Source organism: Callospermophilus lateralis, chromosome 13 (genome assembly GCF_048772815.1).
Source record: "Callospermophilus lateralis isolate mCalLat2 chromosome 13, mCalLat2.hap1, whole genome shotgun sequence".
Classification (NCBI taxonomy): domain Eukaryota; kingdom Metazoa; phylum Chordata; class Mammalia; order Rodentia; family Sciuridae; genus Callospermophilus; species Callospermophilus lateralis.
In genome coordinates, this window is record NC_135317.1 from 11,620,260 (window position 1) to 11,643,197 (window position 22,938).

The window sequence follows — 22,938 nt, forward strand, 5'->3', positions numbered from 1 at the left end:
CATATGTTGAGTAACCTTGGTAGGAGGTGAACAGTCTCTCACTTCTTCACTTAACCGAGTTGAGTTGGTTAGCGGTCTTTACCTCCTCCTGACTGCTTTTCATGCCAGTCATGCCTTCTTGGACCCAGGCTGGCTCTCCTGTTGCGTCCGTGGTCCCACGTGGCCGTGGTGTTCTGAGAACTGCCCCAGGCCTCTTGCTCTGATGCTTGCTCTTGTTGGGGTGAGCCCATCCTTCCTGGGCCCTTCCCTTTCTTCCTAAAGCCAGTGCCAGAGGCTTGCAGGTGACAACCTTGTTTGCAGTGAGCCCTCAGCCGTGTGTGGGGGTTACTCTTCTGTTTTTCTGTTGGGGAGAGTGGTTCTGTTGGGCATGGACTTGTCAACATGTGGTACTGACTGTGGACTCCACCGAGTCAGCTGTGGACGCACTGACCCCCTGGCTGAGCCCTTTCCCTGGCTGGTGGAAGATCCTCTGAGCCTGGTGTGCTTAGTTCACTCTGACGTGCCTCACGTGGACTTTTCTTCTACCTCACCTGGGACTTGTTGGACTTCCGGCGGAAGGCCAGCACCTCTCCTCTGTGCAGTTTCTCTCCAGGCCCTTTCCTCTCGAGCTGCGCTTTCCTGCCATTCCTCCAGCACATGCCTGCAAAGCTGCTTCCCTCTCTTTCCATGTGCATGCGCGTGCTCTGGATTCCTCGGGACTTGTCTTTCGTTTCACTGGGTCTTTCTTCAGATGCGTCTGTGCTTTGAGTTTCCAGTTGTAGTTGCCATAATTTCTGGAATTTGTTTGCTTCTCTTCTGATCTGCTTGCTTAATCCCCTCACTAATGCTAGGTACACGAAGAGGCACAAGGTGAGCGGACGGAGCCTGGGCCCTGGAGGCTTGATGGTGGTGGCTGAGATACAGCGCAGCACAGCCTTCTTGTCAGGATGTGACCCTCTGGGCTAATGGCCTCATGTTACAGGATGCTGAGTCGCATGCTTGCTTGTGTTGATTTTGACAGAGGACAACTTCTATGATGTTAAAAAGTAGGGCTTCCTAAGTTAGATGGCGTGAGCAGAGTGTGGGTGGCTCATGCAGGAGCGGTGTGGGGTGCTCTGCGTTCTGCTGTGCTCCTCAGGTCATGGTGACCTGGTTGGCTCAGGAAGTGCAGCAGCTCAGCCATGAACCTTCTGAGAGAACTTGGCAGAAGTCTAGGCCAGTGCTGGGTGCTGGTGGGCTTAGTTTCCACAGGTGTCTGTCGGCTTCAAGAAGTACTTTCAGCTTTGGGCCTTAAAGCACTGTTTCTTAAGGAAAGGGAACTGCCCTTCTCCCTCTGGTGGCCATTGAATGTAGAGATAGAGCCTTACTCCACAGTGGCCTCTTGTGTCCCAACCCCACACAACTAGCCCACCCTTAGGGACACAGAGTGCCGCCCAAATCTAAGTGAAAGAAAGGATACACCTGTAGCTTCTGCTGGCCTACAATCCCTGTGTGAGCAGACATCAGCCTGCGTGGTTCAGGGCACAGGGATTCAGGCACAGAGAGCCCCGAGAAGGCATCTGCTGACCGACTGGGTCCTGCCCCTAGCTTTGTCAGAGTCCAGCAGAAGAGGCATCACCTGCTGCTGGTGGTGGTAGTGGTGGTGGTGGCATCCTGGACAGGCAGCTGGGTGGCTTACGGTAGTGCCCGCTGTCGGCTGTGCTCCTCCTGGAGCAGTTCCCACTTCCTGTCTGTGAGAGACAGGTGGCTACTCAGTGACAAGTTGGATCACTTAATGGACCGTCTGTTCAGGTGCCGGTGGGGTGAGAGCACTGTCATTATCCAGTTCTGGACATAGGACTGTGTTGAGGTTTCCCCTGGACATGGCCGCGTTGGACCTGGGCATGGCCCAGGACTGCTGTGCGAGACCCTTTCCCCTCCAACGTTTTCCTGAGTGTGCCCAGTACTGCTGAGCCACTGCACTGACCCCCTTGTTCTTTCTAGAAGTACACCACCAGCATGGACTTCCTAAGAAGGTTTGAACGACAGTGTGGGTCGCAGGCCAGTGTGAAACGGCTGCGAGCGCACCCTGCCTACCACAGCTTCAACAGCAAGTGGAACCTGCCTGTCTACTTCCAGATACGGTCAGTGCCCAACACTGCAGGCACCTTCCCCAGAGCGTGACTGCTGCTGAGCACGCGTCCAGCTGGCAGCTGCCTCTGGCGTTAGAAGGTTTCTGTTGGGAGGCAGAGTTGGTTGTGGAAGGTACAAGTGTCCTGGGAGCCAAACTGAGCAAAGATCAGCCTTTTTCTGATAGTGGGAAGGAACGCTGGGCTCTGATGGGCAGACCCCAGGCCAGCTTCCTTCCCATGCCCTCCTCCGTGGCCGGGGCAGAGGATGGAGTAGGACAACTGCCCATCTCCCTCTGCTGCATCCTCTGCCTCAGGTGTTGGGCCTTTCCCTTGGCACAGCACACAAGGAAGCCCTGCTGCCTGGGGAGAGGAAGATAGGTCAGGAGTGCCTCTGGCGGTACCTCGGGCTGACTTAGGTGTTGCTCCTCGCAGGTTCAGAGAGGTGGCAGGATCCTTGGAAGCAGCACTCACACGTGGGCTGGAAGAAGCACCAGGTGAACTCTTAGAACTGGAGCAACAGGTGTCCCCCTAGCCACGCCCACCCCTCAGCGAGGCCTTGGTCCGAAGAGCACTCTGACCTTTTCCTGTCACTCAGGACACTGCCCCTACCACCACTACCCAACTTTTTTTCCAATAAGGCAAAAGAAACCACATCTTTCAGTTCATGGAGCTGCTGCATGGAGAGGGTCGAAGGTGCTTGCAGACAGGTAGCAGAGTCCTTCTTGGTGCTGAACATAGCACATCAGGGCTGCAGTCCCGGGGCTCAGGCTGCTGCAGTCTGGCTTCTTCCTGGCTTAGGGTGGCCACATGTAGGACCCCAAGAGTGACCCTGTGGGAGCATGTGCTCGGCCTCCAGCCCCAGGGTGGACACCAGAGGTGACCATCATAGGTGTGCAGACTTCAGAACACGTGTGCGTGTCTGATGGCTCGTCAGTTTCGTCATGTTTTTCTTGGTGACCACTAAAGGATGGTGTATGGGTTCTGGGTTCCTGGATGTCAGTGCCTGCTCTCCTTGGGGCAGCTGTATCCACTGTCAGTCCCCCTGCCCCATTGGCCTCCACCTAGTTTCAGTCTTTCCTTGTCAGAGGTGGTTGTGCATAAGTGACTCCTCTCTGGGAACTGCTGAGACGGGAGGAGAGGAGTGGACAGAACAGGTAGGACAGATCCAGTAGCCCTTGCCCTGGAGGGCTGCCCTAGAGCTGGTCTGAGGTGGCCCACGGTGTGTGAGGAGCAGCATCCCAGGTGCTGGGTGTTGCCTCTTCGTCCACATGCCTGGGGTGTGGGGCCAAGTGCGTGAAGACAGGAAGACGAGCCACGGGGTCCTCCTGTCTTCCCTGGCAGCCCTTGGAAGGCCACACCTGTGTTATTGTGCGTGAGCGTGCATGCGTGAGTTCTGGGCTCGCTGCGCCACACTCGCACATGGCACACCCTTCGCCCCGAGGGCCGGCATCAGCAGCTACAGCTGACTGAGCCCAAGTCTCTGCTCTGTCCCCAGCTGGGAGTCCGTTTTGCCTCTTGGCTTCCCACAGAACATGGAGCAGCCTGATCAGGTGTTGGTCGGACGAGCTGTTCCTGCCCTTGCTGGCCCATCGCCTCTGGAGACTCACTCTGCAGATTCTGGCACGCTTCTCTGTCTTTGCCAGTGAGGTAAGTGCCATGCGTCTCATCTGTGCCCAGGACAGGTGAGGGTCAGAGACCTTTCACGCCCACAGGAAGGTTAAATGCCCTGTGGCGTAAGTGGACGGCAGCAAACTGGCTTCTCGCTCGCAGCTGGCTACCTTATATTCTGCTCCGGCAGCTGCCCCTTGGGTGTGTGGTGTTCCACTTTCTGTGTTTTCTTACTGAAGAGCCCCACACTGACCAGTCCACTCTCTCTCTCAAAACTAGAAATCTTCACAGGGCCTGAATTAAAACATGTTCATTTTAATGAAAATGATTAGAAATCAAAATATACTTGGTATTTGGAAGTTGAAATGAAAAGGGGAGCAGTCTTTCCTTTTCATGGGCACCGTTCCCCTGCTCAGATGGCCAGGTGTGTGAAGTACCGCAAGCTTCAGGCTGTCTGTAGATGTGTGGCAGCGACAGAGCATGGCCCTTGAGCGCCAAATGCCAGCCTTGCCAGGTCCCTGCAGGGCTCTGTCTGCAGGCTGCTGCCCTCAGTGTCAGACACAGGGACCTAGTTGTCCCCTGTGTGCAAGCCCTGCTTGTCACTGTCTCAGAGATGTGCGGAGTTCTTGCCTTAGTCCATCTTTGCTGCACACAGCTGGCGTTCCTTGCTGACTTACATGTGTATGGACACTCCTATGTCTCGCCAGCCTGCAAGCATGTAACCACTGGAACTCTTGTCCAGCTTTCTCACAGGCCCATTTCTAATGAAAGTGCCAAGGAAATCAAAAAGCCTTTGGTAGCTGGTAGCAAAGACCCTTCTGCTTCTCAAGGAGGTAATGAAGACCAAGGAAGGGGACCTTCAGAGGAGAAGCCAATGGAGTCCATTTCTAGTACTCAGCTGGTGTATGTGGTCGCAGACCTAGACAGGCTTCAGGAGCAGGTAAGCCGATCCCTAAAGAGTCCCAGGTTTCTCAGAAAGAGGCTGGTGCCAAAGGCAGGTTCCTGTGTCCTTGTGGGCCCTGGAACTGTGGGGCCCCAGGTATCCCGCCAAGGTCTGGTACATCTCGCCTGTCCTGTGCCTCCCCAGCGTCCTTGACAGGTCATCTCTGTGGAGGCTTCTGCCAGTGTGCCTCCTGCTCAGCAGTGCCCCTGGCACCATGGGAGCCTGCACCTCTGCCCCTCCTCAGCAGGGGTATGCTGAGCAGAGTCGTGCTGCTTTGGTTGGTTAGCTCACCTTGCTCTGGCACAACTCTTAGCTATTTTTAGTTCACTTACCCAGATGTTTTCTGTAATATTTGAAAGTGTTGACATATCAAAATTTCTCTATTTTCTCTATATAGTTCCCATAGCTTTTGCTTTTTACAATTGAAGAACTTTACGGGCTGAAGTTAGAGTGCATGATTCTGCTTTCCCTGAGTTTAAGGCTTTATGTGCTTGAATTGGTGCATTTGTGCGTCTCGAGCATTGCTGTTTACAGTGGGCTTTCTTGGTGTCACGGATAGCCAGAAAATGGAAGGTTTCCACCCATTCCCTGGGTCTGCGGGTGGCTGTGAGCCCATGGGCTCCCCGTGTCATCAGTTCTTCTTGACAGCACTGAGCCTCACGTTCCCTTGACAGACAGCACTAAGAGTCCTGATTTTAGTTTCACTACCCATTAACAATGTTCCAGCTTTGTAGATGCAAGTAGAATTGCCGCTGCCTTGGTTTACAAGGAGTGACTGAGCATGTGGTATCTATGTTCCAGCTTCCAGAGCTCTTGGAGACAATTAAGCCAAAACTGGAAATGATTGGCTTTGAGAATTTCTCTTCTATCTCAGGTAAAAATGATCTTCAGACTCGGCAAGTTTTGAATAAGAAATAATTTGAGTTAAAGTTTCAGAGACTACGGGACTTGTGTGAATCAGCACTTTCTTTTCTAGTTGTAAATCCTTGGTCACTCTGCTCTGTGGGTTTGATACCTAAGATCTTGTGTTTAATGCTAATTGATTTGATTTACTGTAGTACACACTGCATACTATGATTGTCTTTAAAACCAAGCTCACCTCTGGGCCCAAGCAGAGTGACCAGTCCTGCCTTCCTGCCTCTGCAGCTGCCCTGGAGGACTCCCGGAGCTCCTTGTCAGCCTGTGTGCCTGCCTTGAGCAGCAGGATCATCCAGGACCTGAGTGAGTCTTGCTTCAGTTACCTGAAGGGTGCCCTAGAGGTGCCCCGGCTCTACCGAAGAACCAATAAGGTTAGTGTCATTCACCAAAAAGAACTCTGAAGTGGGAAGCTTACTGAGGGGGCTGGAGAAGAGGGCAAGATAGCTCCATCCAACCATTCCAAGCCAGGCTGGAGGGCAGAGGCCAGGCCAGGTTCAGTCAGGCTCCCTGACACCGCAGCTGAGGTGGGTGGTAGCTGGGATAGAGTGCACTTTCTTGCTTCCTTTCAAAAGAAAGCATTTTAATATTTTTAAAATCCTACTTAAACATGTATGTATTACAAAATACTTGAACTTACAAAATACCTTGCTGCCTTCTTGTTCTGGAGGTACCTGCTTTCTCCTGAATAAGTTCAGACAAACTGCATTAAAAAGTATGTCAGGGCTACGTGGGATGAGCACTTGCCTGGGCAGGCCCTGCATTTCATCCAAGCACCACAAAAATAAAAGAAAGGAAAAGGAAAAACAGACATTTGTAGGCTAGAAGGCAGAGCATGCTCCTGCTGCTCATGGTCACGTCCTAGAGCAGACATGGGATTCAGTGTTGAGTGCTCCCCCTGAATGCCCACTCTCCCATGTTTAATGTTTGTTCTCGTCTTATTCTTAGTAGAGCTCACATAATTCTCTGATTTTCTTTTTCTTCCCAGTTGTAAAGTTAGATTTCAGACTTAATTTAATGTCTCTTGGTTCACTTCCTAGAGCCACGAGGGTTGTGGAATGTAGGGCCTTGCCTGTGCTAGGTGGGCCCTGTCGGTTGCTGCACGGCCATCTGTCTGGCATGCTATTGGGGGTGCTGGTGGGTCCCTGTGGCAGAGCTGGCATTAGTTTGGACAGTCTTCTCCACAGTCCATCTGGGATGTGGGCTGGGATTGCCGTTTCTAGTAAAGCACTTCTAGTCTGCACCTTCCTCTGACCTGATGCCCCCTTGGAAGTAGAGAGACCGGCTTGCTTTCCTCCCAGTGCTGCACCAGCTCCCTTTCTGCCCCGCGGGCTGTTGGGGTATGTTCGCTTGGGCATGAGGATGAGCACTTTACACAGACTCACTGCTCCTTCTGTGACTGGCATGTTGATGGGTGGAGAAACCAAAGCTAGGAAGGGTTATAGGCTGGTCACTCACCCACAAGCTCTGGTCTGTTGATGAGCCACACTGATGCCCCCTGGTGGTCAGAATTAAGCTCCACCCCACCTGTAGAAGCAGATCCTGAATTAAACAGAATTAGCAGGATATTATAGATGGACAATATGGGGAGCTACTGCTCCAGGGAACAGAGTCCGAGGTGTGGGCCTGCATTCTTGGCTGCCCTCCTGCCCCAGATCTTTCTGTGGACCTCTCCCGTTAGTGTCTGGGAGGACAGTGGTTGTGCACACTCTGATCTGGAACACGCCCTGTCGACATTATTGCAGGAGGTCCCCACCACAGCTTCTGCTTACGTGGAGAGTGCACTGAAGCCATTTCACCAGCTCCAGAGTGGACACAAGGACAAGCTCAGACCCTCACTGGTACAGCAGTGGCTGGAAGGAGCACTTTCTGAGAGCACTCACAGGTGTGCCCTGCTGAAGAGCCCCTGGAAGAGACCCCTGGGCATTTCCAGGCTGTGCATGGACCTGTAGTGGGCCCACCACAGCACCTGCCTGCCCCTGGGCACGTCAGCCACACCCTTTCGCCCTCTTTGCTTTCAGCTCAGGGCCACCTTCTTCCACTCAGACCACCATCAAGCTGGCCTGTGTTCTGCGAGTCTCACATCCCGGGCACTGTCTGTGCTACTGTTTGTTGCCCCTCTGCCCTGTTCAGGCCCTCCCTGTCCTCAGCTCTGTCCCTCCAGCACAGCTCCAGTCATGCCACTTGAGTTCATACACACGAAAGCCCTGTGACCTAAATGAGGACGCACACGTTTAGAAGCTCCCTGCATCTGGCATGGCAGTTTCTGAAGTCCCCAGCCCTTGAGTACCTCTTCATCTAATTAAGTCTGCTTCTCGAATCCTGGTGCCAAGTCACACTAAAGGGTATCATTTGAAGCTGGGGTAGCCCAGCCGGAGAGCACTTGCCAACATGCACAAGACCCCGGGTTCCATGCTCAGCACTCCACCAAAAAATGAAAAAGCAAAAATGTTTCATTATCAATTTTGTTTAACTGTTTTAAGCATTAATTTTTGCAGTATGTTATGTTCAGTTCTTATGTGTCAAGCAGCCATTAATGGATTAGTTTAGAACATAACAATGATGTAGACTGTTTTTGTGGGCAAATGTATTCCAAATGCCAAATGACCAGCTTACAGAATTTAGAAATGTAACTTACTTATGATTTAAAAATTATATGCAGAGTATTTGGAGGACAGAATTTTACTTAAAATTCTAGGAGTCTTACACTTTGGAAGATGAGCTGTTGCCTTCAGGGTTTGGAATGACCTTTGTTTGGCTGTGGTCGCACTGCAGGTGTCCACTGGGTATGAAAAGGCATAGGGCCTATCAGTCTCTCCTGGCATTCAGCCTAGAGTCCCAACAGTCCAGTTCTGGGGAGATGCTGTGCCAGACCCTTCCCACTGTCTTCAGAGACAGCATTTACCACAGTTGGGTCTTATTGGAAATGAATTTTATCTTAAGTACATCTTTGTTCAGAGTTGGCCACAAGGGTTCTGAATGTTAGTTTCACTGGTAACTGTGTCTGGCCAGGTACTGTGAGACTGTGTCAGATGTCCTAAGCTCCGTGAGGAAGATGGAGGCGAGTCTGAAGAGGCTGAAGCAGGCCAGAAAGACCGCCACAGCCAGCCCTGTGGGCCCCAGCAGTGGCATGAGTGATGACGACAAGATCCGGCTGCAGCTGGCCTTGGACGTGGAGTACCTGGGCGAGCAGGTACTGGGAGCCATCTCAGCACCAGCAGCCCAAACTCGGGTCTCAGGGCCCAATAGGGATCTGGCATTGCCTCGGGTGCTGTTGCCGAGGCCAAGACATCAATCCCATGGCTTAGGAGAGGAAGGTCGGGTCCAGGCCGCTCTCTGGTAAAGGGTTTGTACCCGGAGCAGGAGAGAGGGGAGGCAAGAGAGTGCCGAGAGTTTCCATTGATGGCCGGCTGTGGTGGTAGCTGTGGGGTCGCAGGTGCGATTCCCATGCCTTCCATGCCTGGGAGGGACCGTGCTGCACAGCTAGCCCTAATGTGCTTACCAGTGGCCACAGAGAGCACAGCAGTGCCCTCCCATGGATGCAGGAAGTGAGCTGATACAGCTGCTTGCTTCCCTCCTGGGTGGTGAGGCTGGCATGGCCCGTCTGTGAGGCAGTCTCATCCTCAGCATCCTCAAGCTGGCAGGTGTCCAGATGGCCCCTGTCCAGATTTTCTCCAAGCAGTTGCTCCTCAAACAAGAATTCTGCCAGAGAGGGGGAGTGAGGCAAGCCACATGTCCCTGCCCAGGCCCTCCTGGAACCCAAGTTTCTGTTCTGAGCTTCTGGATGTCTCCTGCAAAGCCCATTGCCTGTTGCATGTCATAAGAGAAGCAAAAAGTTTGCTGTAGAGACATGGAGAGTAAATAAGCAAAAGGGAAACAGGTGGGGAAGGCAGGGACAGGCTCCCACGGTCCAGTGCCAGGCCAGCCGTGAGGTGCCAAGTACTGCCCAGCCTTTCCTTCCCATTCTGTGCACACACATTATTCTTGAACAAAAACAGGCCCTAATGGGCACTCAGTGGCTATAGTCACCACAGTAGGTCACCACCAGTGTGTTCTGTCCATCACAAGGACCCAAGAAAAGGCTACATGGACAAAGCAAGAGCTCAGGTCAGTACTTGTTTGGAAATTCTCCACTTAGAGAACAATTCATGTATTTTTTTTAGTTGTGAATTTCCTTTGAGAACTTTTTTTTTTTTTTTTTTAAAGTCCTTAAAAGAGGCCCTTGCGCTCATCCATCTGATTTGAAGGACTGAGATTAGGTAACATATTGGCTTCTTAGAATGCAGAGGGTTTAACCCCAAAACGAAATTCTGCAGTAAGTTGACCTTTTTTTCCAAAGGAGAAGGTTCCTGCAGGTGGTCAGGGCACTGCCCTCTTCTGACTTGGTCCTGTGTTCGGTGGCTTCTCATGTGGGTCTCTTCGAGTCTGGCTAAGCCGCAGGATGATGACTCATTCTCATGTCTTTGCAGATACAAAAGATGGGCCTGCAGACAAGCAGCATCAAGAGCTTCACAGCCCTTGCAGAGCTGGTGGCCGCTGCCAAGGACCAGGCAGCCACGGAGCAGCCATAGCGTCCTGGTGGCCCAAGGGAAGAAAGCGGCTCTGTTCACAGCAGAGGCGCGCATCCAGCATTGCCCAGCAACGCTCGCACCCACCTCAGCACCTTTGGATCTCCTTTTACCCAAAAAAAAAAACAAAGGCCTTTTTCCATTGTATGGATGAGTTTTTAAGACATTTGAAACTTTTTACTGTAGTTTACAGATCAGATGATTTTATTTTTATTGCAAATCTTAGCGTGGAAGAGCTGATTCTAAAGCAGGGTTCGAGCTCATGCATAGGTGGGGCCCAGCTGTGTCCCAGGCTGGCTGGGTGCTGGGACTGCATGGGGCTGCACCAGTGGACACACTGTCTGCTCATAGACTGGGACCCAGCACCACTGCTCTCGCTGGTCTCTGAACCTGTCAGGAGCCAGAGCCGGAGGAGGAGATGATATCCTGAATAAAGGAGTGCCTGCTGCAAGCCTGCGCCATCCTGTCCTCCATGAGTTACCTCGCCCTGGGTAGCACGGCTCCCCTGCAGCTCCCTTACAGGGCACCTCCCTGGGCTTGGGAGCTCTGTCCGAACCAACACCAGAAGGTGCCTTCTGCAGGCCAGCGAGTCGCCCTCCTGGTAGGCTGGCACTGGTGGGCAGGGGGAGTCACCCTCCTGATAGACTGGCACTGGTGGGAAGGGGGGGTCACCCTCCTGGTGGGCTGGCGCTGGTAGGCAGGGGATGTTGCCCACCTGGTAGACTGGCGCAGGTGGGCAGGGGACTCCCAGCCAGCTTCTCCCCAGTGGACCCCAAGTCCCCAGCCCCCTGTTCTGCCTTTCTCACTAGCCTTAGAGCAGGAGGTGGGGTGCAGCCCCAGCCCAGGCATGTTGTCTCCATTTCACAGGTGGGGAACTGAGGTGGGTCATCGTTTGGAGACCCAGGCAAGGTATTCCAGACCAGCTGACCATCTGTTAGGCTTCCTACCCTCCCTGTGTCCACCTCTGGAGAGGGTGGCCTTGGGTAGTGACAGTCCTGGGGCTTAGGAAGGAGGACTTTCCTGCAGGAAGCTGGTGGTTGCAGAGTGTTGTCTGCAGCTCTCCTTTCTTTCATCTGTTGATGGTTTAAAATATAGTGGTGCTTCCTGCTGGGAAGAGCTGCTTTCCCCCTGCTGCGCAGTTGAGCATACCTCAGGGAAGCTCCAGGTTCCCCGGGAACCACTCTGCATCCCTGGGGTCTGCCTGCACAAGTGGCCACCAAGGTGGTGGCTGAACACAACAGAAATCCAGTCTGTCACACTGGATTCTGGACAGGGACCAGAAGTGCAAAAGCAGGTGGCCCTAGGTCCTGCTCCCTCCAAAGGGTCTGGGGTGGGAAGGTGGATGTCTTCTTGGAAGCTGCTGCCTTCCACCCACCCACTCACTACAACTCACTGGGAGGAAGTGGGAGGTGCCCCGGGTGTTTGAGTCCTAGCTGGGTGAGCAGACTGACATCTCCATCTCTGGGTGCCTCCAGCTCATTCCCAGCTGTGACTCAGCTTTGGAGCTGCTTTGGACTCCTGCTGTTCTCCTGGTCAGAAAGTGGCTGTAGCTCCTGAGAATGCTGGAGTTGCCCAGGCCGGGCTGCCCTGCAGCTTGTCCCCTCATGACAGGGGAAGAAGGGGGACCAGGATGCTGTGCAGAGGGCAGTGCTGAGCACACTCCCTGCGCCCTTCAAGTGCACCACAGACCAGGGCTTGCCGTGTCACTGCGGGTCTCCTCCACAGCACCCAGGCCTCAGTGGCCGTGGCCGATCCCAGTCTCTTGGATGGGCACTTTGCACCCCGGGGAGGTTTCTCCCAGCTCAGTGGAGGAGTGCGTAGGGCAGACGGACCCCATGCTTGCTGTTCTCAAGCCGCCGTCATGGCGTGCTGGTGTCCTGCGCTGTCTCCCTGACCCAGCCGCCCACCTAGAACTGTACAGAAAGCAGCGCGGCAGTGGTCAGCACTGCTCCACCTGCAAAGCTGGAAGCCACCTTCCCACAAACAGAAGGCAACACCCTAGGACCCCAGCTGTGGCAATGCCACCACTGGGTGTCCCAGGAGCCAGGGGCAGAGTGACTGGCTGGGTCCCTGGGTCCCTGGTGTGACACTCGGCACCTTGCAGCTGATTGTTTAAGTGAGGGTGCTGGAAACGCATGCCAGGCTGCCCCACCAGCCAGGTGTCACCACGGAACAGGGCTGCTGTGGTTCTGGAAACCCTGCCACCCACATGTGCTCGCAGAGCAGAGCCACTCCATTCCACAGGAGCTCCCGAGGCTGGTGTGTACTCAGCATCTGCAGAATGCAGCTGCTGGCTGGGGACCTGGGGCCTGGACCTGCATCCAGCACGGCCAGGGCTATGTCTTCCCTCAACTTTTCCTGAGGGAGATAGAAGCATCACCAAGGCCATCCAGCCTGCCTGGTACCCACCTCTTCCTTGGCTTTGCTGAGACATAGAGACTGTGGGTCTAATCCATTGAGGGAAAAAGTGTTTGAGAAGATTTAGGGCCCTGCCCTCTGCTTCAGGGACCCCCTGAGCAGCAATCCAGCCCTCAGCCCTGTTCCTCTCTAGGTCCCCTGATGGACAGGCCTCCCACCACACAAGCCTGACTCTCCTGCTCCTGGCAGAGGCGCCCAGAGCACATGAGCTGGGCCTCCCCAGGAGCAAGGGGTCACGAGAGCTCCGTGGACTGTCAGCTGAATGGCTTGGTGGCCCTGCTCACAACGGAGGATGTTACTAGCCACCACCTGAGGATTATTGCCAGGGTGGTCAGGATTGCTCTAGCATGAAATCAGGTCTGTGTGTCTTTCTGCAACTACAGATATCATGGGAAGAAAAACTAGGGCATTGTGGGAACTACAATCTCACATTCAGTTCGCTGAGTATAAACCCAAGGCAATGAGACAGCGTGTGTTTTAATCTTAAAAGCTCAATTTCTGTTAGGGGACACTTTGGTTTCAGAGACAGTGGATATGTTCAGAACCCCCCACCCCCACCCCCGGCTCTGAAGAGTTGTCCTGGTACAGCACAGGCTCCTGCCTCCCCCACTCTCCACTCACGCCTGTGTCTGCTCAGGTGCCACACTGGCAAGGAGCCATGCCAACCCACCAGGAGTCGGGAGGAGAAGGTGGCAACAGGTGGCCGATTCTGCCAGGTTTACTCTTCTGCTGGCCTCAACTTGGATAGCCAGGCACAGTGGCCTTGCAGGGCCTCACACTACATTCAGGGGGTTGTCCACACGGCCCAGGAAGTGCAGGGCACCCGAGTCCTTCTCGTAGATGGCGAACAAGAACGGGCTGCTCAGCGTCACCTCCAGGGCCTCAGACATGCTGGGCTGCTGGGCAGACTCTGCAGGCTGCTCTTCCTCATCCGCTTTGAGTTCAAAAAGAAGGCTGTTCACCACCTGCAAGGCAATGGAGATGGCCTCTGTCCTCGGGCACACAGGGCCCAAGGCAGGGAAGACGCCTGCTGGCCCACCACGGGACTCCGGCAGCTCCTGCCTCCCCTGCCTGTGCCCTCCCGTCTCCACCCACCACCTTGCTGTGCTGGGCAGGATCCCTGGCTCTCTTGCCAGAGAGAGGCTCCTGAGCACAGAAGGAGCTGCAGGATAGAGCCTGGCCAGGGACACCCCCACTGCAGCTTCCGGGGAAGACCCCAGGTCCTGGCCTTGTTGAGCAGGGCCTGAACACTCCTGGAGCACTAGAGGCAAGGCTGGGCAGGAGCTGCTCTCCTGCACTGTCCCTGAGAAGTCCTGGAGGGCTCTGGCCACTTCCCTCCCAACATGGCCCACCCCCCTGGTCCAGGTCTTCTCTCCCTCCTATCCTCACAGCCTCGCCCACAGCCCCCTTTGTGTCTCATCCACACCTCCCCTAGGCCAGCACCAACCTCTCCCACTCTGAGGTCGCCATCACTGATCCTTCCCAGGTTCGCCTCTGCGCCCAGCAGGGTGGGCAGCTTGGCCCGAGCCAGCAGGTCCTGCAGGTCATAGGAGCCTTGCAACTCCAGCTGGGGCATGGTCAGGTGGATGGCCCTGGGAAGATGTGTGGTCAGAGGGTTCCAGGGGACAAGGCAAGGGCTCCCAGGAGCCCAAGGAGGTGTGTTCCTTGCTCCTGCCCCTGAGGAAGGGGAAGTCTAGCCCCCATCCAGCTAGGTCATCCTCACCTCTAGGAAAACCTCAGTAGCAAATACAAAGAAAACCATAAACATGAAGAAAACAGCATGGGAAGGGCTCCCAGCTCCAGGGCTTGTCCTGGGGACTGGCGAGGGCAGCTTGGGCTTTGCTCTGCTCACTTCTCAGGCTGGCTGTGTGTGGGCACTCCTGGGCAGCCCTGAGAGGTGTCACCCCAGCTGGCTGCAGGGTGCTCTGGAGGGAGACTCTGGGCAGGGGCTGTGGTCTTGACCTCAGCCTGTACCAACCCATTAGCTCCAGTGACCTCCACCTCCAGCTGCTTCCTCTGGCAACCCTTAGGGCCATGGGCACTTCTGGTGACACAGCCAGCCCTGGCCAGTGTGCCATGTCCGCAGCCGAGGCCTCAAGCCACCGGGGAAGCCTCACAAGTGTCCACGGACAGACATGTGAATGACTGTGTGTCTGCATAGTGGCTGATGCTCAACCCCAGGGGAGAAGGGACCTGAGGTGGGCAATCCACAGCCAGCCGGAGGGCGCTGTGGGCTGCCAAGGCTCCGGTGGGTCGGCACCACACAGGCCAGTGTCAGTGTTGCACTGTTAGCGGGCTCTGGAGACAGGCTGCTGGTGGAGGTCCACCACTGAGACGGCTCCGTGCCAGGACACTGGGATGGCCGAGGTGGTGTGTTTTAGGTCAGCTGTATTCCATCACGATTCAAACTAAGACCCTCATTGCATACTGATTTATCACTACAATATTATAAACCTAAAAAAATAAAACTTTCAAAGAGAATTGGCAGCAGGGTCCCCACTCTTCCCCCTGGCGCTGGCCCTGGGCCAGACTCTGGGCCCGTGAGTCTGAAGGACCAACAGGAGGAGGCCAGTGCTCTGTGGGAGGGGCTGCCACAACAGGAAGAAGAGCAGCTGAGGCCAAGCCCTCCCAACATCAGTCCCCAGAGGCTCTGGGGTGTTGGGACAGGCCTGCCTGAGTGTGGGGTTGAGTCCCTTCTCAGAGGGTGGCTTAGGTGTTTCTCTCTCGTAAAACCTGTGGGCTCACACCGCTCTGAGAAGCGGGTGCTTCCTCTTCTCCCAGCTGCGCCTGCCAGAGCCCAGGGGATGAAGGAGTGAGAGGTGCTGGTGGGTACCCAGGTCCAGGCCAGCCTGGCACCCTGGGCCTGTCCCGCTGTGCTCACCCTTCCACCCTGGGCTAAGATGGCACAGCTCCCCCAGTTTCCAGGGCACCCAGAAGTTCCTACCGGGGAGACAGGTTCTTCATCCAGGCCAGGAAGTCATGGTGGAAGACGAGGGCTGCGACCCTGTCCAGATCAGAGGCACAGTGTGGCTGGAACAGCAGCAGGCATGAGCTTTCGCCCAGGGGTACGCGGGTCACAGAGAAGTTGTTCTGCACGTCAGCCCAGTGCTGAAAGGTACCAGTGCCCGAGAGCATGGGGACGGACACTGAGGTGCTGTTGTCCACCCAGAACTCCTGGGACCCGGGCAGCAGCAAGAAGCCCTTCATCTTCCCTGCAGCCCAGACAGAATAGGAGGGAATGGTCAGCAGCTGGGCAGGCTGTGGGCCATGGCAGCAGCAGTGGGGCCCGGGCCTGGGCAGCCTTGGCCAGGCTGCTCTGCTCCTCTCCTTCCCCACCCTTAGCCTCCTTCCCCACCCAGCGGCCACCACTGCCCCGGGCGCAGGCCCACACCTGCCCAGAACCTGAGGGCTGCCTGTCTTCTGCCCAAGCCCGGCTACAGAGCCGCTGCACTTGCTGCACCCGGGATACCAGCCCTGAGGCTGAGGTCCAAAACCACTCAGGGACTGGCAAGGGCTCCTGATGAGGAGCCCACCAGATCTGCCTTGCCCAGCCCGGGCTTGCCTCTCTTTTCCCTACTCAATATGACCCTTTAAAGCAGCGTTAGGGCCACAGTCCAAGCACGAGTGCAGAGATCTCCCAACACCCAGCCTCGGCCATTGACACCCTACCACAGCTGCCCACTTGTCAGAGTGGCCAGTTATTACACAAAGCCACAGTTCACAAGGGCTCACCCTGGTGCTGGACCTGGTGGGACTGGACAGTGGAGAGTGGTGACCATCCACCATAGCAGCTTCACACGCTTTCCTGCCTGAGGCCCAAGGTCCTCATGTAGCCTCTAAGCCTGCTGGTGGTACTCAGCCCCCACTACCGCTCACTGACCAGGCCCCAGCCCTGGAACCAGGCCCCAGCTCTGCACTTCTCTTGCCCAGGGACAGGCAGGACTGAGGACCAGTGAGCTGGGGCAGTAGAGTGAAGCCAAGGCAGCCTGCAGGAAGCCTCAGGGAGGCCTAGTCAAAAAGGGGCCCCCATGACAGCCCTGACCCCTGCCTGGCCTCACTTGTATGTCGCCCTGTCCTAAGGGGCTGGATGCAGCTCTGCCCCCTGGATTGGGACCTTGTGAGAGTGGAGTGGCATGGTCCTCTACCCTCAGAGCCTTTGGTGGGGGGGTGACAAGAGCCACAGTGTAAAGCCATATGAGCAAGAAGCAGGGCATCCCCTTGTGTGGTCCCCAAGGGACCTCAGTGGAGCTGCCTAGAGGGACACAGGGCTTTTCCTCCAGCCACAGTGACGGAGGCAGCACCCCCGCAGCTGGCCTGGGTGGTGGTACCCCTCCTGCCACTCAGCTCAGCATCTGCCCCAGAGGCAGAGTGAGACCCTGCAGTTGGCCATCAGCTGCCATGGAAACCAGGGCTGCAGGAAGCTCAAGGGCAAAGGGCACCTGAGCAGCACGCCTGCCGTCTTCCTGTCCCCGTCCCTCCATCTGCTAAGGGTGTGGGACTGAGAACACCACCCTGTGGCAGCCCAGCAGAGTGACCAGGGGTTTCCTCACCGTGGAAGTGGACAGAGGTGCTGAAAAGCAGAGTGCTGTCTGCTCGGGCCCCTGACAGAGGCCTGCCTGTTGTCCACCCTGTCACAGCCTGCAAGAACCTGCCAATCTTCTCAGCGGCGAGCTCTGGGTCTGAGGACAAGTCCAGAGAGCGCGGGAGGACCACGGGGGCAAAGGTGGCCAGGCCCTGCACAAAGGACTGCTTCAAGCGCAGACCAGGGGCTGTGAACAGGCCCACCACTGTGGACAGCAGCAGTGGGGCCTGGCCGCCGGCCTTACCCTGGGCCACCAGAAGGCCCTGGGTGGCCTGCAGGGCAGAGAGGACCCTATGCCCATCCAGCCGGGAGGTACAGCCCTGGTCTTCCCCAGGTGCACCCAGGAATGACTGTAGCTGTCTGGCCGTAGGGTCCAGGGCTCCCAGGTAGAAGGAGGCCAGCGTGCCGAAGAGAGCCGTTGGGGAGAGGACAGCTGCACCGGCGGCGCCCCACGCCTCACTCAGCATCTTGTACATGCGGAAGCCCATGAAGTTGGCCATCATCCCCACCTCTGAGGCCCTCAGTCTGTCTTCAGCCTCCAGTTTCTCGGCCACCAGCACCAGCTGGGCACGCAGGGCCTCCTCGTCCACTGGGGCTGACTTGGCCTGAATCGGCACAGGCGTGAAGGTCGGCTCTTTGGGTGTCTCCAGGTCGGGTTTCTCCAGCTGGATGCAGGTGCTCTTAGGGTAGAAGAGGAGGTGGAAGGGGTGTACGTACACCCGGTCGCCAGTGGCCAGGCCAACCCAGGCCAGGAGGCACAGGACTGAGGCCTTCAGGGCCACGCCAGCAGGAGCCATCTCTGATCCCAGCGCTCACTTGTCTGTACCCTGAAACAACATTTTGTAAGGGTGAAGGTGTCTATCCAAGGGGTCCCCAGCCAGACATTCATTTTACCCCGCACTCCCTGAACTACAGAGCCAGGAGGCACCTGGGGTGCTCTGGGGGTGGACAGGAGGGGCGGAGCCAGACTCTTCACAGCCCAGGCACCAACACCTGGCAGGGGGCCGAATTGCCCTGTCTCCGTCCATGCATTGAAGTCGTCCCCAGGACCCTGGCAAGTGGCCGTAGTTAGAGACGGGGTCTTTAAAGAGGTGCTTAAGTTATGATGGGATCCTAACAGTGGGACACACAGAGGGACAACCACTGAGGACACTGGGACTAGACGGTGTCTGCAAGACCAGAGAGGCCTCAGCAGGAGAAGCCTGCTGCACCCTGACCCTGGATGCCAGCATCTGGGCTGGGGGACAGTCGATTTGGACTTTGAAGCCCCAGGCTGTGGGCGAGAGCCCGGGGGCTGCGGCTTCCTCCCAGGGAGCAGGAGGGGCCAGCGATGGGTCCAGGTGGAGCCCCTGTGCTCCCTGCTGAGATGCTCATCAAGTGACTCTGGATGGTTTAGTGTCCCTAAGATCCTAACTGCTATAGGGTTTGACCCAAACCCCGACCTTTCCCCTCATCCCCAGCTCCAGGCCGTCTGCACTGTCCTGTCCAGTGGCCCTCTGGTCTCCAGGACAATGCCCGTCCAGCCCTGTTCCCTGTAGTTGGCCTCACTCATCTGTGCTGGGTCAGGAATAGATCGTTTAAGTCTCTGAGAACTCTGATGTGCAGCCAGAGCTCAGAACCCTGCCCAAGCCACAGCGAACAGGGCAGCCAGGTGAGCCCTGGAGGCCTGTCCTTCAATGCCGAGACAGCTCCAGCCTCAGCTGGACAGACAAGGATGGAGCTGGCCAGGGATGGAGATAGCCAGGGATAGAGCTGGCCAGGGATGGAGCTAGCCAGGGATGGAGGTGGCCAGAGGTGGAGCTGGCCAGGGATGGAGCTGCCTGGGGTGAGCAGGGGAAGGCAGCTGGGCTGCCCGCCCTCCACGCTGTCTGCTCCTCTGGGTTGAGGGAAGGGAGCTCGTCCTGCTGGTGGCTCAGGTCAAGACGTGTGGCTTCTCACTTGATGCTTGCAGGGAGCCTGCTACATTGCCCTGTCACCTGAGGCCATCCTGCCCACTTTGCTGTGCCCTGGTCCCAGCCTGGCCTTCCCTGCCCCTGCCCATCTGGACCTGGTTCATGGGCCTTGCCAGTGAGCTGTGTGCACCTTACCCTGTGGGCCTGGATTAACACCCCCAAGGCCTGGCCCCAGGGCAGTGTTGCTGGGAGGTGGAGCCCTTTGGAGGAGTGGCCTCGTTGGCCCTCCATGGCACCCCATCATAGGTCTGTCCTATCCTGGGCTGGAAATTCCAAATCTGAGCCAAAATGAAACTGTTCTCGTCACAGTTAACTATCTCAGAATCTCCTGGTGAGGCACAGCTGCCCGCACCTGCCTGGCCTCCACGCCCCCAGGACACCGAGGTCTCCGCGTGTCCGGTCCTGCTCGGTTCACCTACTGCCAACGACCTTTTTTAAAACAGTTTTTTAAAAAGACCTTTGACTTTTGACCTGGCGCCTCCTCCCCCTCCTCCCCATGCATCCGACCCAGTTCACTCTTCTCATTAAAGCCACATGCAGTGGACAAAAGGGCAGGGCCTCTGCCCCCGCCCCGGACCTCCTGTGTAGACAGGCCCCTGCTGGCCTCATGGGGCGCCATGTGGGCTTGGAGATGTGGGGAGCACAGCCCTCCCACCTGCCGCTCCTGCAGACTGCTCCTCTTGGGGCAGCATGGTGGCCCTGAATTCACTCTCAGCAGGGACCTGGGGACCAGCAAGGGGGGTAGCCGCCCTTCCCAGCCTTTCCCTGCCCAGCCTTTCCCCCTGAGGGTGGCAGCACACTTGTACATTGCCATCCTGGCTGGCGGCGTCTCCGCTGTCCAGCCAGCTAGTCTCGGCCACCCTGGCCTTCCGGAGGCTGCCTAGACACGCTCTTCTCACCTGCTGCCTGGAAGCATTATCTGCTCTGTTGTTTGGAGGTGTGGGTTTGTCTGTCTCGTCCCACGTGAAGATAGCCCCACAAGAGCCGTTTCCGCCTCATTCCCAAGGTGGCCCCAAACAGGCAGCTGGGTGAAGTCATCAGTGCCATGTTGCAAGGGACAGAGAGGTCCAGGGGCTTGCTCCAGGGCCCACAGCCAGTAGGAGACAGAACCAGGACTCAGCCAGATCCTGGGGCACAGCAGGCGGCACTGAGGCCCAACTACATTGCCTCTTGAGGAACACCAGGGCCCGCCTTTGCCACCTACAGGAGCAGGAAGCACTTCCACATGGTCAGGCTCTGTCCCTGTGGGCCCAGCCTAAAAGCCAGTGTTGTCAGGAGTCTGGCTTTATGTAGGTTCAGGGACAAATTGGTGAGCAGGTTGCACTGACCCAGACCTCGATCCCAGGACCAGAGAGACACTCTGCTTAAGGGTCATGCAGGTGGCACACCCTGAGCCCTGCGGGGCCCTGAGACCAAGCCCCTCCCTGTCGCTGCCTGTACATGAAGCCTGCTGTCCCCTCAGATGGGAAGAGACCCAATGGACTATTGGAGCCCCAGGTCACCAGAGGAAGTAGGAGTCAGGGGTGATCCTGAATTGCAGCTAGAAAGAAGCCGTTCCCGGAGCCCAGGTGGTGGCTGGGGAGGACAGCCTCATCTCAGTGTCTGGACTTGCAGGTGGCACATCCCCTGTGAAGCATGGCCTCCACAAACCCTCATTCTTGATCCCAGATGAATGAGAACAGCCCCTCCAGCAGCTCTGCCCCTGGCCACCTCGCCCAGCCCGGCTCAGCTGTAGCCAGGGACAGCTGAGGTCTCCACTTACCTCCTGCGTCAGCCCTGGACCAGCGCAGCTTTGCCCTGGCCAGCCACCAAGGCCCTCTTTATACCCAAGAGTGGGGTGGAGCCGTTCCCAGGCCACTCTGTACACAAGTGGGGGAGGACCAGGGAGGGGGCTGCAGGTTTGGCCAGGACTAGCCACTCTGGGACCTCTTCCAGGAAGTTCTGGCAATCAATGTGGCCCCTCAGCTGAGCAGATGGGCTGGTGCAGCGTCCAGTTACACATTGACCCAAGTTCACCAGAGCTGGGGCCCTCTTGCCCTTCAGTTGGGCTGTGAGCCTGAGGCCCACCATCAGGCCTCCTGACTCAGTCCCCCGGGGCCAAGGTCATGCTGGAAAGGGACGAGGGCAAGGACAGGGGTGGGGGCTGCTAGACACCGGCAACATGTGGCCAGATCAAAAGGCCCAAAGTGCTCTCAGGTCCAGCCTGGCCATCCACCCTGTGGGTGCAGATGGTGGGCTTGGACACTAAAGGGCTCTCAAGGGGAGAGCTGTGTGATTCGGATAAAGAGGTGGGGGCACGGGACAGCTGGGGACACCGGGTGCAAATGCCCACTGTGTGTGAACTAGATGTCACCCACTGGCACAGAGGCCACAGTTCTGGGGAGCTGAGTGGACACCTAGGAAAGTTGCCAGGGACAGAGGAAGGCTGGCAGCTGTGGGCCACAGATGCCCTTGGACTGGCCAGCAGGGGTCAGCGCCACCAGGGGACGAAATGGAATGAAGCAGGCCTGGCTCAGGCTTCTGAGGAGTCTCAAAGAGAAGCAGTGGACACTTGGCAGCCAGCTGTGAGGCCCAGGAGGGAGCTGTGGGCTGAGGTGCGGGTGCAACAGTTGGAGTCCATATCTGCTCTGCCCCCAGCTCCTGGCACCAAGCTCCTGAGTGGGGGTCAAGGGACTCCGCCCTGTGGTCTTTGCCCTAATCCCGAGTTCCTGGCCTCAGAGCCCTTAAGCACCTGGGATTTCCAGAGCTTTGGTGGCTTTGGGTCGGCTCGTGAGGTCTGGTGGCTGGAGCCTCTGGGGCTGTTTGCCAGAGTGGCCACGCTACTGTCATGGCTGGCCTTCAGCCCACTGATGCCTGTAGGAGACAAGGCTAGAGATGCCTTGGGGGGCAAGGCTGCCAGTGGCATTGCAAATGACCACCCCAGTGATGGTCAGAGAACATGCAGGTGGTGCCCATCTCTGCCCCGGGGCCTTGGGAAGGGAGCTCCCATGGGGCCACCTCCTCCCGCTTCCCCACAGCCCTGTCCCCATGCAGCCTCCTGGCTGCACACTGGAGGGAGCCTGCACTGGCCCACCCAGGCCCCGCCTTCCACAGTGTCCACAGACCTCACTGGCCAGGGGCTCCTGGGCCTCGCCACCTGGGCGAGCCTTGTCCTTGGCACTGTCGTCCCATGTCTTGCTTCATGCCCGTGGGCCGCCTGCCAGGCACCACACCCTGCCTGGCACTGAGCCTGCGTCCTGACCTCGAGGATCACACCTCCCACAGGGCACTCATGGAACCTCGGCCATTCCCAGAGCCATTCCCACTCTGTCACCTAGGAGTGACCCTCGTCCCCAGCTCAATGGGTGTGCAACTGGGAGCCAGGTAGTGAGCAGAACACAACGGGAAGACCTTCCCTTCAAGGAAAGCTCTGTGTGTGTGTGCATGTGGCATGTGCACACGTGGGTGGCTTGTGCGCATGTGTGGTGTTCATGCAGCACGTGTGGCGTGCATGTATATGGTATGTGGTGTGCATGTGTGTGGTGTGGGATGTGCATGTGTGTGGTGTAGGGTGTGCACGTGTGTGGTGTGGGGTGTTCATGTGGCATGTGTGTGTGGCTTGCATACATGTGTGTGGTGTGGGTTGTGCATGTGTGTGGTGTGGGTGTGAAGACACCAGGCTCCTGGCAGGCGTGGGTGGCTGCACACTAACACCCTCAGTGGCCGCCTCTAGAGGCTCTGGCTAGAGCTCTGTGGTGGCACTACTGACGGTCATGGGTAGCTGAAACAAGCTGAAGTAGCCCACTGGACCTGGCTAGAGGCCAGCGACTTTCTTCAGGGACTCAACTCCCCTAGAAACAGCGCTTCCTGTTGGAGGCCGGCC

The 22,938-nt window shown here is 56.9% G+C and overlaps 2 protein-coding genes across 3 annotated transcripts in view; one reads left to right on the top strand and one right to left on the bottom strand.

Moving 5' to 3' along the window:
* The window catches only part of Cog2 (component of oligomeric golgi complex 2), a 32,393-nt gene extending 21,828 nt beyond the window's left edge, over positions 1 to 10,565 (top strand). For both annotated transcript variants that reach the window (XM_077105091.1, XM_077105092.1), the window contains exons 10-18: positions 1,963 to 2,102; positions 2,523 to 2,584; positions 3,586 to 3,737; positions 4,441 to 4,638; positions 5,443 to 5,515; positions 5,788 to 5,930; positions 7,302 to 7,441; positions 8,569 to 8,749; positions 10,026 to 10,565. In XM_077105091.1, the coding sequence (XP_076961206.1) occupies positions 1,963 to 2,102; positions 2,523 to 2,584; positions 3,586 to 3,737; positions 4,441 to 4,638; positions 5,443 to 5,515; positions 5,788 to 5,930; positions 7,302 to 7,441; positions 8,569 to 8,749; positions 10,026 to 10,127 (1,191 nt within the window). In that variant the 3' untranslated portion in view covers positions 10,128 to 10,565. The remainder of the gene's footprint in view (positions 1 to 1,962; positions 2,103 to 2,522; positions 2,585 to 3,585; positions 3,738 to 4,440; positions 4,639 to 5,442; positions 5,516 to 5,787; positions 5,931 to 7,301; positions 7,442 to 8,568; positions 8,750 to 10,025) is intronic.
* Positions 10,566 to 13,315: 2,750 nt separating this feature from the next.
* Agt (angiotensinogen) lies at positions 13,316 to 20,858 on the bottom strand. The gene is made up of 5 exons (XM_077105112.1): positions 20,839 to 20,858; positions 17,093 to 17,951; positions 15,487 to 15,754; positions 13,990 to 14,134; positions 13,316 to 13,507 (listed from the first exon to the last, which is right to left on the bottom strand). Exons 2-5 carry the CDS (start codon positions 17,919 to 17,921, stop codon positions 13,316 to 13,318), a joined length of 1,434 nt encoding a protein of 477 aa, XP_076961227.1. The 5' UTR covers positions 17,922 to 17,951; positions 20,839 to 20,858.
* Between the last annotated feature and the right edge of the window lie 2,080 nt (positions 20,859 to 22,938).